The sequence below is a fragment of the Ursus arctos genome, unplaced genomic scaffold (assembly GCF_023065955.2).
Source record: "Ursus arctos isolate Adak ecotype North America unplaced genomic scaffold, UrsArc2.0 scaffold_18, whole genome shotgun sequence".
Lineage (NCBI taxonomy): Eukaryota > Metazoa > Chordata > Mammalia > Carnivora > Ursidae > Ursus > Ursus arctos.
Genome location: NW_026622852.1, coordinates 28,962,049 through 28,976,500, shown reverse-complemented (window position 1 = coordinate 28,976,500; position 14,452 = coordinate 28,962,049). Strand labels below are relative to the sequence as shown.

Here is a 14,452-nt window from a genome sequence, read left to right as displayed (position 1 = left end):
GTTCTATACCAGGGTCATAATCCCCACAGTGTTCCATGTTATTTCTTTATAATTTATTCTGTGCCCACCTCTACAACGCAGTGAGTGTGGCTTAAAAGACACAGCCCACGGCCCTGACTCTCACTACACAGACCATTTCACCCTGTCTTCCCGGCAACCCCACAAGGTAGGAGAGTTTCCTGATGGAGAACCTGAGGGTCTGAGGGGTGCGGCAGTGTGCCCAAAGTCACACAGGCTGTGGACATGGAGCAGGGCTTCAGACTCAGGCTTGATTCCAGAGCCCAGTGTATTTCCACTGAGCTCTGCCTCTTCCCTAAATAGCAGCAGCCACAGATGGAGGAAGTAAAGGAGTGATGCACGGGACATTGGCTAGGACGGGTTGCAACCGCTGAGCTCTAGGTTTAGCTCAGAGCTGCCTAGCAGTCAAGGCAAAAAGGGAAATAGAATGTATTGCAGAACTCTCACTGTCTGATGAAAGGAAACAGGAGAAGCAGGGAGAAACTTCTAAGAGGACTTGTGTCAGCTTCCATGTAGGGGATGCTGAGGCATAAAGGACAGTGTCTGCTGCAGTGGCTTCACGGAAGAGGCAGTCAGGCTCTGGGAGAACTGGCCTTGTCTCCAGTGGCGGGATAGCCAATGTCTGACTCTGTGCCCACTCGTAGAATACCTGCCTTTTCAAGGCCTCTTCGAAGACTCCCTTCAAGGTCTTTATGAAATTCCTGGCTAGCCTCATCTCTTGCCACCATTCCTTCTCAGATGCCCCGGGGCAGGAGGAGTGGACGTAGCTCTTGGGGGTGGCAGTGCCTAACCCCAGCCCTGGCATGTAAAGCTCTCGGCTGTGTCCTCCCTGTCCCTGGGACCTGGGGTCAGGGCCGGCCCTCTAGCTCTGAGGAGCATGGGGATGGTATCTGTGCCTCCCAGACAGACCTGCCCAGAGTCCGTCCTCCCGCAGCGGCCGGTTCTGTGCGGCCATAGCATTCACCCAACGCATCGTCCGGAGCCTCTGGTACTCATGGGGTTGCCTGCCTGGTTTTATGACCAAATGACCAGGGAATAAATACATGTTGAATTGAAAGCGAAGTCTACCTGAAAACCCTGTGTGTCTCTGAGGGAAAGGGGGTGTACGGTCACCTAGGGGCCTGAGAGCTCTGAAGGACAACAAAGGGCATCAAGTTACCGCCATCCCCTCTGTGTCCCCCCTGCCTCCCCCCCGCCGTGTCCCCCCTGCCTCCCCCACCCGACTCCATTTGTATGCTCTGTAACAGGGAGCTTACTCTCTACTGTGGAAACCCCTTCCATCCTCAACAACACTACTCCGAAAGGAAGCCCCAGCCCTCTTCCCAGGCCCTTCCTGTAGAATATAGGCCATGACACCATCCAGCCTGGCCTTTTGGCCCTTCATCTTTCCTCTTTCAGGCCATCCAAGGGGGCCACTCCAAAGGAAGGAGCTCATTCCTACCCTGTCCTGCTCCAGAGACGGCACTGGCTCCCTAGTGTTCTGATGATAGAGCGTAAACTCTTGCTCCTGGCGTTTGAAGGCCCTAGCCTGAACCTTTGGGACAAGGAAGGGGTGGACAGTTGCACTTTGAGGGATATTCTAGGCTGGGAGGTGGACTTGATCTGGCATCCAGCCTGGGAGTCAGGCCTGTGGCCCGCCCAGCTGCCCACAGTGCAGGCCATTAGGATGGCAAAGATGACCAGGAGGCAGATTTGGAGGCCGGGGCTCAACGCTGGCAATGCCAGCCTTTGCTTGGGCTGGAGGACTTTGGCAAAGCTTCTGGCCCTCTGAGGGGTCCAGCTACGCCTCCACTAAGTGAGAGGTGGATACAGAGAGCACTCCCCTGGCCCTTCTGCTGGACGCTGCCAGTGCTGTGGCTTAAGATGGCCAGGGTACCGGGGTGACCCTGGCTAACAACCTCTCCCCCGCCCCCGGCTCTGTCTTCCCTGAAAGATTAAGATCTGGGACATCCCCAAGCAGCTGCTGACAAAGAACCTCACAGCCTGCAAGAAGGAGCTGATGGGCCACACCCGCAGGGTGGGCCTGGTGGAGTGGCACCCCACGGCCTCCAACATCCTCTTCAGCTCTGGCTACGACTTCAAGGTGGGTCCATGCACTCGTTTCCGGGGCCGCCCTCACATGACCAAACTGGGCACTTGAGACAACAGAAATTGATTCTCACGTAGTTCTGGAGACCAGAAATCCAAAACCAAGGTGTCAGGAGGGCCGCACTCCCTCCAAAGACCCTAGGGAAGCACCCTCCCGTGCCTGTTGTAACTTCCGGTGGCTCCACGCATTCCCTGGCCTGCACCTGCGTCACTTCAGCCTGCCTCCAGCTTCACGTGGCCTTCTCCTCTGTTTCTGCGTGTCCTCTCGTCTTCGGACGACACCGGTCATTGGATGTAGGGTCCACCCCAACCCAATATGACCTCATCATAACTAATTACATTGCCGAAGACCCTGTTTCCTACCGAGGTCACATTTTGGAGGCTCCAGTGGATATGAGTTTTTTGAGGGGCACTATTCAACCCATTAGTTCTCCTGGAGGGGATGGGCTGGGCCCTATCCAGAGAAGCTTCCCGCTGCCCCATTGACTGCCAAGCTAGCAGTCTGTGAGCCCTGGGGATTGGGAAAATTCATACTAGAGGAGCCCTAGATTCTGTTCCAACTCAGTCTCTGCCTTGCAGTATGAACTAGGAAAGTCCCTTGTCTTCTCTAGGCCTCCGTTTCTCAATTTGTACACAAATGAGGTTGGTGTGACCATAGCCATGGCTTTTAAACTCTTCCCTTCACAACATAGGGCTTTACAGAGGCACTTTGGGGACCTCTGTAATGGATAAAGGGTGGGATGGGAGTGGTTGACAGAGCCTCTAACCCCCTTCTGATCAGAAGTGCTCTTTTATCTATTTACGTAGGATGTGTGCAGGGCTACAGTATATGGTTGTGCGAGTTGTTCTGCACACGACTGCATGGGGCGCAGTTCACATCACGGGCTACGGGAACGGACTGCCCTGGAGCTGAGCATGGCAGCTCAACATGGCAGCCCTGTGTACCTGTGTGAGGTGGAAACTGCCGCTAATAAGTGTGTGAAAGCCCCTGGACTAGCTCGTCCCCTGGGGTCCTCCCTGCACGGACGGTTTGTTGCTCCAAAGCAGATGGTGTTTTCTTTTCCCCGCCAGACAGCCTGACTCCCGGCTTCCCCTCCTGCCACGTGGCAGCTTCAGCCGGCAGACCCATCCTCCCACCCAAGGCTTCTTGGCCAGACTGCCATCTGCGGCTTCCCTCCTGGGGATACCGTGTTTCACGCAGCCTGCCGGGCGTGCGCCTGTGGGAGCCAGGGGCGGGGTGGCCACGGTGCTCAGAGCCAGCTCATTGCTGTACAGGTGATGGTCTGGAACCTGGACACAAACGAGTCTGTAATCATGAACCCCGTGAGGACGATTAGCTGCCACCAAGGCGCGATCCTCTCCATGTCCTTCAACACCAATGGCAGCCTGCTGGCCACCACCTGTAAAGACCGCAAGATTCGGATTCTCGACCCCCGGGCGGGGGCCGTCCTCCAGGTCTGTGCTGGGCTGGGGTCCGGCTTGGGGGCAGAGGAGCAAGGAGCGGTGAGGGGCCGGGGGAGGCTTCAGAGAACAGGGTAGTCGCTGTCAGCACTGTGGCCGAGCCTTCACATGGGCTGTCTCCATCTGTCCTGCTGGCACTGCTGGGAGGTAGGACAGGTCACCCCCATTCTTTGGATGAGAAAACGGAGGCTGAAGAGCGGTCAGGTGACTGGCCCACATTTGAAAGCTGAGCTTTGAGCGTGGTCTAACTCCAGAACTTGTCAGTGTGCCTTAGCTCTGGAGGAGGCATGACGCTCCTGCCTGTCCGCTGTGTGACCGTAGACAAGCGCTTGCTGTTCTCTGAGCCTCTGCTTCCTCATCTGCAGCGGCGGGCCATTAGTCCCCCCTCTACGAGGACGGAACGAGATACCCCGGGTGACAGGGCCCGCCCAGCCAGTGCCTTGCATGCAGAGAGCGTTCAGTCATCTTGCAGCAAGAGCATGGAGCTGAGCTGAAGTTTGCCTCTATCCGAGCTCAGAAAAAGAACTCCCAGCAAAAATATTAGGAGAGACTCCATGTGGATGGGAGGGTCTCTGAAGGCTTCCGGGAGGCGGTGCCTCTGGAAGGATTCTCTAAGCAGAGCGAGGCGGTGGACAAGGAAGGCTTTCCAGGTCCCGCAGCAGCAGCAAAGGCAGGCAGGCCCAAGACCCTCGCTGCTGCCCGCGAGCCCCTGACCGCCCCTGTCCGTGCAGGAAGCCAGCTGCACGGGGCACCGGGCCAACAAAGTGCTGTTTCTGGGAAGCCTGAACAAGCTGCTGTCCACGGGCACATCCCGATGGAACAACCGGCAGCTGGCCGTGTGGGACCAGGTGAGTCTCCCATGTGGCCCTCCCTGCCCCTCCCCCCACCAGCACCTTGCAACAGAAGGCTGGCCTCATCCACTCCTTCGTTCATTCCCTTCCTCACTACTCAGGCGTGTACTTAGCATAGCCTGCCTGGTGCTGAGGATGCAGGGATGAAAAATGGGGGGAGGCTCGCCGGATGGAGCAAGCCCAGACCTTGCGCATCTTCTCGTCCAAGGAGGGAGTGGCCGTGGTGTGGGGGTTGGGGGCAGGTGGCCACTTCGGGGACCAGGACCGGGCAGGGGATGGTGGGGGGAGAGAGGACATGTCCTTCTGGGCGGAAGGAACAGCTGGAGCAAGGGCTTGGTACGACACTGAGGCAGGTGGGCAGGCGGAGCGGCTGGGGGGGTGAGGGTAAGAGCCAGGCCGAGCAGTGTTGATCTGAAGGAGCACTTGGCTGGAGTTCAAAGACCGGACAAGTCGCCTCCTCTCTCTGAACCTCCTTCTTCATCTTTTACAACAAATAATAAAACAAGCAGGGAAGGGCTGGTGTGCGATCAGGCGTGTGAGCGGTGATCCGTTGAAGGCAAATGCCCCCAGAATAAAAGGTGGTGGTCTCTGTCCCTCTGTCTCCTTCCCTCTCACATGCACGCTCACAGGCGTGCACACACACGCACATGGACACACACACGCACGCGTGCACACACACACACACCCAGAGCCCCTTGACAGGGATTCCCATCTCCGAGAACACCACTGAGGACCTCCAGGAGTGACCCGCAGGCCTCCCTGGTCTCCCTTTCCTTGTAGGACAACCTCTCCCAGCCTGTGTCAGAGACGGACCTGGATGGCTCTTCGGGCGTGCTGTTTCCCTTCTACGACGCGGACACCAACATGCTCTACGTGGTGGGGAAGGTCAGCCTGGCGTGGGAGGGAGGTGGCTCCCTGTGCCCCTGAGGCCGGTCGCAGGGCCGCCCCGCCTAGCCCTACCGCTAGCCAGACAGCAGCCTGGGGCCGTTGGGCTGCAGGGCAGGGACAGGGACGGGCAGGAGTTCCCGGACACTCTCTCCCTGTGGTGAGCACGGTACCCCGTCCCGCCTTCCTGGCTCCTGGGGAACACCCAGGGCCAGGCTTTGTCAGACACCCCAAGCTTGTCCCTTCTCAGTTCTGGGACCAGACGAGGAGGCACCGTGGGTGTTTCTCAGTAGGGGTGCCTTGGGATCTGGGGTGGAGCAGGTTTTCATTGGGCAGAAATATCCTGTAGCTTGACATCCTAGCTCCCACCCACCAGTGCCTGGGGCAGCCCTTCCTCCCCCGCCCCTCCCCAGTCTCTAGGACAGCGACAACCAGAAATGCCCCAGAGGTAAGACCCACTGGATGGTCTCAGGACCTGCCACCCTGACCTTTATGTGCAGCTGGGAGTGGGACTCAGGCCTGTGCTCCCGGAGCTTCTGCCTGGAGGCACCTGGTGGGCTTTGGGTCATGGTTGGGGGGATTGAGTGTTAAAAGGAGGACCCCCTGCTGCTCTGATGACAGTCCCCTGGTGTTCTCTTGTGTGAAGTGGCTGTGAACACCAGGTTCCTGCCCCATGACAGTGGGGGGCCAGGAGGGGGCAGGTGGGAACCGGCTCTGAGTTGTACCCTCCTCCTCCCCAGGGAGATGGAAACATCCGCTACTACGAGGTGAGCGCCGACAAACCTCACCTGAGCTACCTGACAGAGTACCGCTCCCATAGCCCACAGAAGGGGATGGGTGAGTATGGAACACTGAGGCCACACGGGGCCGGGGGAGGCAGTAACGAGTCAGATGAGGTCCCTGCCCTGGAGGGGCCCCCATTTGGGAGGGCACATGGTGGATTAACACTGACTCTGGGAGCTCAAATGGAGGTGTGCAGGAAGTTCTGTGGGAGCAAGCAGCAGGAAGTCAAGGAAGGCTTCCCAGAGGAGGCAACACTTGAGGAGCCTAAAGGGAAGCATGGGGAGAGAATGAAGGCGTTCTAGGCCAAGGTGGAGCAGTTACAACAGGAGCCATGACCTAAGAAATACTGACCTAGGAGAGCCCCTACTTTGTGCGTGTATTTGGGGATAAAAACACAAATGAAAGAAGACATGTCTCTGTGTTGTCTATAAGAAACCCATTTGAACATGAAGACACAGTTAGATTAAACACAAAGGGAAAGAGAAAGACACCGTGCCAACACTAATCAACAGAAAAATGGGGGCAGGAGCTCTGTTTCAGAGCAGCTCGGGCACAAGCGGAAGGGGTGGTGAGGGAGGGCCTTGAGCCGAGCACGCTTCCTGTAAGGTCTAGCTAAAATCACTGAGGTCCTTGGAGGTGAGGACCAAGTCTGATTACTTCACCCCCATTTCCCCAGCCCAGGGCCCAGCCCAGCGTACGCATTTGCTCCTGAACTGTCTGTAGAGGGAAGGGCGGTGGGAGGAGGGTGCTCTCTGCTCCTGCCCAGGTGTGCGGTCTGCCTTTGCCACTCACACTGGGTGCCTGTGACCGCAGCCCAGCTGGAACCTCTGAGCCCTCCTTGGCCATCTGCCCGCAGGTGTCATGCCAAAGAGAGGTCTCGACGTCACCTCCTGCGAGATCTTCCGCTTCTACAAGCTGATTACAACCAAAGGCCTCATTGAGCCTATATCCATGATTGTACCCCGGCGGGTAAGGGTGGTGTGGCCATCTGCGAGGGAGGCGGGAACCCCCCCTGCAGAGGACAGGCCCTGGGACCTAGAGCCCGGAGCCCATGCCCCTGGGGTAGCAGCAAGGAGGCTGATGGCCACTCCTCAAGGGAAAGGCCTTTCTTATTGTCAGTGCAGTGTGGCTGGGAGCTAAGGGTTCTGAGTCCCCCCCATCTCTGCTCTTGAGTTGCTGTCTGACCTGGGGCATGTCCCTTTGCTCTCTGGGCCTTGGTTTCTTCAACTCATAGGTGGGGAAAGCCTGGACCCCAGCTCCCTAAGGGCCCTCCCATCTGGGTGGCCCCTTTGCCACCCCAGTTCTCACTTTCCTGGCTTCTCCTACAGTCGGAGTCTTACCAAGAGGATATCTACCCGCCCACGGCAGGAGCCCGGCCGTCTCTGACAGCCCAGGAGTGGCTCCGTGGGATGAATAAAGGTGAGGGGGGCAGACAAAAGGCCCCGGGGAAATGTGAGGGGAAGTGGAGTGTCCGGTGGCCCCAAGTAGCTGAGAGGGGTTTAGCCTATAGTTGTGTTCTCCCGTAACCCCAGACAAATGGTCCTTGACAGTCAGTCCCCAGTGGCTAGGATGGTCACATATGGGTCCAAGAAGGGAGGGGTTGTCCCAAGTGCTCAGGAAAGTCCCCAAATCAAGGGATTTTGCTCCATGGAAAACTTCTTGGAATTCCAGGCTGTGCAGAGTGAGTGGATAGTTTCAGCTGGGTGCCCTTGCCCGTCCTCCCATCCCCACCTTTGCAATTACTTTTCAACCTAAGAGACCCTCTAGGCAGCAGCCCCCCACTGCCCACCCCCACCCCAGGCCCTTCTTCCCTGTGCTGACCCCCTCCCTGTCCTGTCCACCTAAGGGCCAGCCCAGGGGAGGCAATGTGTGCTCCTCGGCCCCACCCCGGCGGCTGCCTCTGTGACTGGGACCTCCCTCTCCTTCTGCCTCCCCTTTGGGTAGCACTTGGTCTGCTCCTCTCCGGGCCTCTTGCCTCTTCCATCACTGTGATACCTTGCCTCCCCTGCTTCTCAGGGCTGTTGGGAGGATTCATGAACTGGTAGATGGCAGAGCGCAGTGCGTGTGGGACTGTCCCTACAAAGCGAGGACAAGGCTTCACTGGAGGCATTCTCGGTGTTTGGGGGCAGCTCCAGGGCGTGCACCCCGCTGCTTCTGCAAACCCGGCCTCGCTTAGATGATCACATGAGTGTGTGTTTGCACTCCGGTTCCCCCGGTGCAGGCTGGTTCCTGTCTGCACGCGGCCAGAGCTCCACGCCTGCTCCGTGGCTCTGTGCGTCGGCGCGTGGCTCTGTGCGTGAGCATGTCAGCGTCTGCTCATGAACACTCTGTCCTCACCCAGCCCTTCACTTCCCTCCCAGAGCCAGTCATGGTGTCCCTGAGGCCCTGCTCTGAGCTGCTGAGCCCCCAGCCACTGCTCCCAGAGAGACCGCCCTCCGTCTCCACGGCCCCCTCCAACCAAACAGAGAAGGTGGTTGTAGAAGATGGCCGGAGAACCTTCTCGCCGCTGGAGGAGAAGGTGCCCAGGCAGGCAGCAGCAGAACACAGGCCGGAAGAGAAGACGAGTCGGCTCACAAACGGCTTTGACATGGAGTGTCCCCCACCAAAGACAGAGAACGAGGTGTGAACGCAGGGGGTGGTGCCTGCATTGGGGTGGTCGGGAGAAAATGTGGGGCCCGGCCTGGCTGCTTGACCCACTTGGTGACTTCATTCACCAGACAGGCGGTGAGCGCTGCACGTCGGCCAGGATGGCGGGTTGCCGTCCAGGTGGCGGAAAACCATCTGCAAGATGCGGAGGGTTTGATTTGGTATTCGAGTCCCTCCTTCCAGTTCTGACCCTAGGACTTTCTGTTTCAGAGTCGACATTTGTGACGTGCCTAGCGCGTGCCAGGTCCTGGGGTAGCCCCGCGGTGTATCACCCGAGTTCTCTCCCCATCCCTGGGAGTCCGTGTGTAGTGGCTGAAAACACAGGCGCTGGCGTCTCACAGAGGAATTCTGATCCGGCCTCTGCTGAGTACCGACGGGAGGACCTCCGAGCCAGTGGCTGAATCTCTTAGCTTCAGTTTCCACAGTGGCGCAGGGGGGTGCGAGCACTCCCACCCTCGTGGAGGAGTGGCGAGCACGCAGTGGCTTAGCGAAGATCTTAGGGGGCGCGCCCAGCCTCTGCTAGGGTTCTCTACAGCGCAGCAGTGATGCGAAGGCCCGGGTTCGTTTTCTGACCCCCAGTTTCTAGAGGAGGAAATTGAAACTCAGAGAGGATAGGTAACTTGCCTGAGGTCACACAGTTTAGCCAGTTTAGTGGTGAAAACTCCAGTCTCCAGACTTCAGGGCCAAGCATCCTTTCTTCTCTTCCACCAGGGATCTAAGGAGGCAAAAAATGTCTGAAACATCAAGTCGTTTAAAATTTCATTTATCGGGTGAAGAAAAGGTTTTATAAAGGTCTGTGCGATGGCCACTTCCTCGGGGCTTAGCCGTGTTCATCGCCTCCACCTTTCTGAGTGAAAAGGCGGGCAGTGTTTCTGCTGGTGTCCGGCCCCTACATCCTGGGACATCGAGTGATCTCTCCCTCTGTTCTGTGCTTTCCCAGCTGCTGCAGATGTTCTATCGGCAACAGGAGGAGATCCGAAGGCTCCGGGAGCTGTTGACCCAGCGTGAGGTGCAGGCCAAACAGTTGGAATTGGAGGTCAAAAACTCGCGGATGAGATCAGAGAGGTTCTGAGCAGAGATCTCTGCCCTCCCCGCCCTCAGGGACACCACTTGGCTCCATGGGGAGGTCCAGAACCCAACCACAAGTCCCCCAAGAACAACCACTATTTCTATATTTTTTACCAGAAAACGAAACTCTCGGTTGCTGAAAGATTCTAGTGGGAGGGATGCGGTGCCGTTTTTCTATTTGCCTTCTCAAAACAACGGTGTCTGAGTTGACTCTTTTTAGATGATAACTTGCCTTCTGTTTAATTCTGTGTTTAAGGGTCCACGATGACCTATAACTTCTCAAGGGAAAGAACACTGTCTAAAGTTAGAGCTGGAAGGACCTAAGAGGGGAACCTGCCTGTGATTTTCAAACTGTGGTCCACAGAATGGGAGGAAGCCTAAGCAGGAGGGCCATGCCCCCCCACCCCCTTCCGACCAGATAGCTCCCCTTCTTTCTGATTTATCCATTGACTTCTATGAAAAAACATTTAGAAGTTTGAAAAACAGTGATCTGGCCCAACTTCCTCATTTTACAGGTGGGGAAACTGAGGCCCAGAGAGAGACAAGGGATCAAGGTCCGCAGAGGGTTCGTGGCAGGGCTGGGTCAAGCCCCTGGTCTGCTGGATCTGTCTTTCTGCTGTTTCTGATCTGATGCAGCTGTCAGCCCACATGGCAGGAATCTGTTTATTCTGACCTTGGCAGTGACCTCTTATAAGTCCTTCCCTCTCTGGTCTCAGTTTCTCCGTCTGAACCTGGGGACCCTGGGATGTGCTGCCCTCTACAGATCTGCCATCTGAGACAAGAAACCTTGGCCTTGACCTGAGGAAAACTACCGATAGGGTGACGATCTGGGTCTGCTGTGGGAAGTCACAAGACATTGGTGAACGGGCAGAGGAAGTTTAACTGCAGGGAAATAAGTCAAGCTTTGGCCCAATGCTAGAACACGGATAGGAGGCCCACACCATCCTCTCTTCAACCGGAATCAGTCAAATGTGGACAGACGTTATCCCTTATGTGGGGGACCAGACATCAGAGTGGTCCCCATGACCACTGACTGCCACCCCCAAAGCCCTCGGGCCACAGAGCCTGCCCACTCCAGGAGGATATGGGCAGATTTCAGTCCAGGAGGTAGGGAGCCCCAGCACTGCAGGGTGCCAGCAGAGCCCCATGGCCACCTGCTTCGGAGAGGGATGACTGCCCTAGGCAAGGGAGGAGGGCCAGATGGCCCTGAAGTTCCCTTCTAGCCTGAGAGTTTTTACGTGTCCCTCCTTTGTGAATCTGTGTTCTGAGCGCATTCGCTAACGTTCTTTCTCATGGTCAGTACAGCAGCCTAGCTAGTGATGGGGAATGTGGGAAATTAAATACGCCCCCTCCTTATCGAGGAGGTGCAGGCGATGGGGTTTTGCCCATTGCACAGGGCAGTCCTGGAGCTAAGATGGGAATGGGGGAGGCCACCTAGCCCGGTAGGTTTCAACCCAGGCTGTCCATGAGAGTTCTCTTAGGAGGGTTCGAGAAATACAGATGCCCACTCCCAACCCCAGGCCAGTTGAAGCTGAGTCTCCAGAGTGGGGCCTGGGTTTGTGTACGTTGTTATGTCCCCAGGTCTCTCTGTAGTACGGTGAGGATGGGGAGCCACTGGGCTGGCCCCTCTGTACCTCTGGAGTGGAGGCGAGGACAGTGGGCATCTGACAGGCTCTGGGACTCCAACCCCATCCTCTAAGTCCAGGTTGGAAGCGCCATCCCATGTCTCTCGGGGACCTTGGCTACAACTTGATGAGGGCTCTGGGCCCCTGAGTGCCCCCTCCCCTAGCCATGTCTGCCTACACACACCAGACGCCCGCATTCCCTCTCTTGTTGACTTGGTCACTGGGGCTCACGAAAGGCCAAATCCCAGGCGTTGTGAGGGAACGGAGCTCCCCTGGATGGGGTTACCTCTCCCACCTCATTTGTGGCCAGCTCTTCACAGTTTACAAAGCCCTTCCCCCTCCGCTCCCTGGCACATCCAGCTCTAATTCTAACATGGGCCAGGCAGGCATCATCCTCCTGGTCAGAATAATGACACTATCCCCCATGTCATTCTCAGAGAATGAAGAAGTATCACGCCCACAGGCACTGGCTGCAAACAGCTGGAGGTGGGGCTGAGTCTGGGGAGCATCCCGAATGCCTTCTCTGCACAGAACCTTCTCGAGCTCTCCCTACCCCTAAGGGACCCAGACCTCATGCTTTAAAACAATGTGAAGGCATCCGTGAACAAACTTGTTTTGGGGTTTGCTTTTTTTTTTTTTAACTAGAATAAATTATTTAAATTATTTCACAGCAAGGGAGAGGGATAGGTAATTTTTATCAAATATTTTTTTAAGCCATTTTTTAAAATTGCATTTTTGTTTATGTTCTTGGCTGATGAAGTAGAAGTTGCCCAGCATCTGCAGGGCCAGGCCCACACGCTCAGGGCAAGCAGAATGTGCACTCATCTCTACTCCATACTCCGGGAGCCCCTGACTGTTGACTCAGGAGCTTTCTGAGAATGAAGACAGCACTGGGAGATGAGCACTGGGGCATATCCACCTTAGCTCTACAATAAATGTTCTTCCTGGAACTAAATTTAAGATTGTATCATAGAGGGAAGAAGGAAATCAAAAATAGATCTATGCTTTTAACATGAAACCGTGCCTGAAATAGTTTGATTGTTTAATGTTGTTTCTGAGCTTCCTTTTACCTTTGTAAAAAAAAAAAAAAAATTAAGAAATAAAAGTGAAAATAAATAGATGTAAAATCGTGCAATGGAAAGAATGTAACAAAATAATAAACATCTGCCTAGACATTTTAATACCTGGAGCTTTCCTTTTCTTGAATTGTTCCACAAATACCAATTAAGTATCTACCTGTTTGGGCCACAGGCCAGGCTGGGAAATAGATAAAACAGACTTGGTCCCTGCCCTCTGAAGTTTTTAGTCATGGTTGGAAGGAAGAGAAGGGCCAGGATAGGGGAAGTGTGGGCTGCTCTTGGGGAGAAGCAAGGAAGGCTTCCTGGAGGAGGTGATAATTAGGCAGACAACTGAAGGATAAATAGAAGTAAGCAGGGCAAAGGGTATTTGGGGAAAAGAGGTTCCAAGCAGAGAAAACTGCCTATTCCCTGCTCTGGAAAGAAGCAAAAGGTACAGCATAGACAGGGCAGGGATGGAAGGTATTAAGAGCCAAGCATAGGAACTGAGAATTTTTTTTCCAACTTTGATACGATTGACAAAAGTTGTATATATTTAGACTGTATGTGATTTTTAAAGATGTACAATGTGATGATTTAATATATGTATACCTTGTGAAATGACTACCACCATCAAGTTAATTAACCCATCTGTTATCTCACATAGTGTGTGGTGAGAACACTTGAGACCTACACGCAGCAAATTTCAAGTATACGGTACAGTATTATGAACTGTAGTCACCAGGCTGTACCTTAGATCCCCAGAACTTAGGCATCTTACAACTAAAGTTTGTACCCTTTCCCCCCCAACCCCTCCCCCCGCCCCCCGCAACCACCATTCCACTCTGTTGCAGGAGTTCAACTGTTTTTTGTTTTTTTGGATCCCACATATAAGTGAAACTAAACAGTATTTGTTTTTCTCTGCCTGGCTTATTTCACGAAGCACAAAGTCTTCCAAGCTCATCCATGTGGCAAACGGCAGGACTTCCTTTTTTTTAGGTCTGAATAACATTTCATTGTATACACAGCACATCTTCCTGTCCGTTCATTCATGGAGGGACACTGGTTGTTTCCACGTCTTGGCTATTGTGAATAATGCTGCAATGCACCCACGAGTGAAGATTCTCTCTTCCAGATGCTGACTTCATAATCTTCCTCCATATACCCAGAACCGAGATTGCTGATCATGGGATAGTTCCATTTTTCATTTTTTTGAGGAAACGCCATAGTGTTTTTCCTGTCGGCTGTATAATTTACATTTGGTGGACAGGGAGACAGCCTGGGGCCATTGGAGTTTCCAGCGATTCTGACAATCGTGGGAACAGTGATTTCTCCTGGGGAGAGGACAGAGAGAATCATGGGAACGGGAAAGGTGTAGGGAACGCACATCAAGGCGGGAGGCCACGGCCAACCCCGGCCCCATCCCCGGGGCTGCAGTTTTCCGAGCAACTCTGAGCGCGGAAGGCCTTCTCCTCTAAGTCAGCCCGTCTGCAGCGAAACCCATTTCAGCTGCGGCCTCGTGCGCGCCGCTGGGCCGGCCGGAGCCTTCCGCGCCGCGGCCGCTGCAGGGGCAGGTAGGGCGGGGCCGCACGCCGCCGAACCGCATGGCGTCTAGACCGCGGCTCCTTCCTGCGGGAGCGGGGCCGGCCTGGGGGCCGCCCCGCCCCACGGCCCAGCTTTCACTTCTCGGCGGGAGCCCCTCCCCCGCACCGCGGCCGCCCGGACCCGAGGGTTGAATGGCGGGCGCAGGGGTGCAGAGCGGCACACCTGTGGGGCCGGGCCCTGCGGAGCGCGAGGACGCGAGCGGCTGGCGCTGCCCCGAGCATGGCGACCGCGTGGCCGAGCTCTTCTGTCGCCGCTGCCGCCGCTGCGTGTGCGCGCTCTGCCCGGTGCTGGGTGCGCACCGCGGCCACCCGGTCGGCCTGGCGCTGGAAGAGGCGGTGCACGTGCAGGTGGGGACGCGGGCGGCGCG

General features: G+C 55.9%; 2 protein-coding genes across 3 annotated transcripts in view; both read left to right on the top strand.

The window, feature by feature from the left end:
• CORO2A (coronin 2A) overlaps positions 1 to 12,599 on the top strand; it is a 50,573-nt gene extending 37,974 nt beyond the window's left edge. Inside the window, exons 4-12 of one of the 2 annotated variants that reach the window (XM_026506158.4) lie at positions 1,952 to 2,101; positions 3,382 to 3,561; positions 4,299 to 4,415; positions 5,199 to 5,303; positions 6,044 to 6,140; positions 6,943 to 7,055; positions 7,415 to 7,505; positions 8,447 to 8,706; positions 9,673 to 12,599. In XM_026506158.4, coding sequence (XP_026361943.1) covers positions 1,952 to 2,101; positions 3,382 to 3,561; positions 4,299 to 4,415; positions 5,199 to 5,303; positions 6,044 to 6,140; positions 6,943 to 7,055; positions 7,415 to 7,505; positions 8,447 to 8,706; positions 9,673 to 9,804 — 1,245 coding nt within the window. In that variant the 3' untranslated portion in view covers positions 9,805 to 12,599. The remainder of the gene's footprint in view (positions 1 to 1,951; positions 2,102 to 3,381; positions 3,562 to 4,298; positions 4,416 to 5,198; positions 5,304 to 6,043; positions 6,141 to 6,942; positions 7,056 to 7,414; positions 7,506 to 8,446; positions 8,707 to 9,672) is intronic. The other variant, XM_057313616.1, reaches the window with a different exon arrangement.
• Positions 12,600 to 14,185: 1,586 nt separating this feature from the next.
• Positions 14,186 to 14,452, top strand: part of TRIM14 (tripartite motif containing 14) — a 37,984-nt gene continuing 37,717 nt past the window's right edge. Inside the window, exon 1 of the mRNA XM_026506159.4 lies at positions 14,186 to 14,432. Within this exon, the coding sequence (XP_026361944.1) occupies positions 14,217 to 14,432 (216 nt within the window). The 5' untranslated portion in view covers positions 14,186 to 14,216. The remainder of the gene's footprint in view (positions 14,433 to 14,452) is intronic.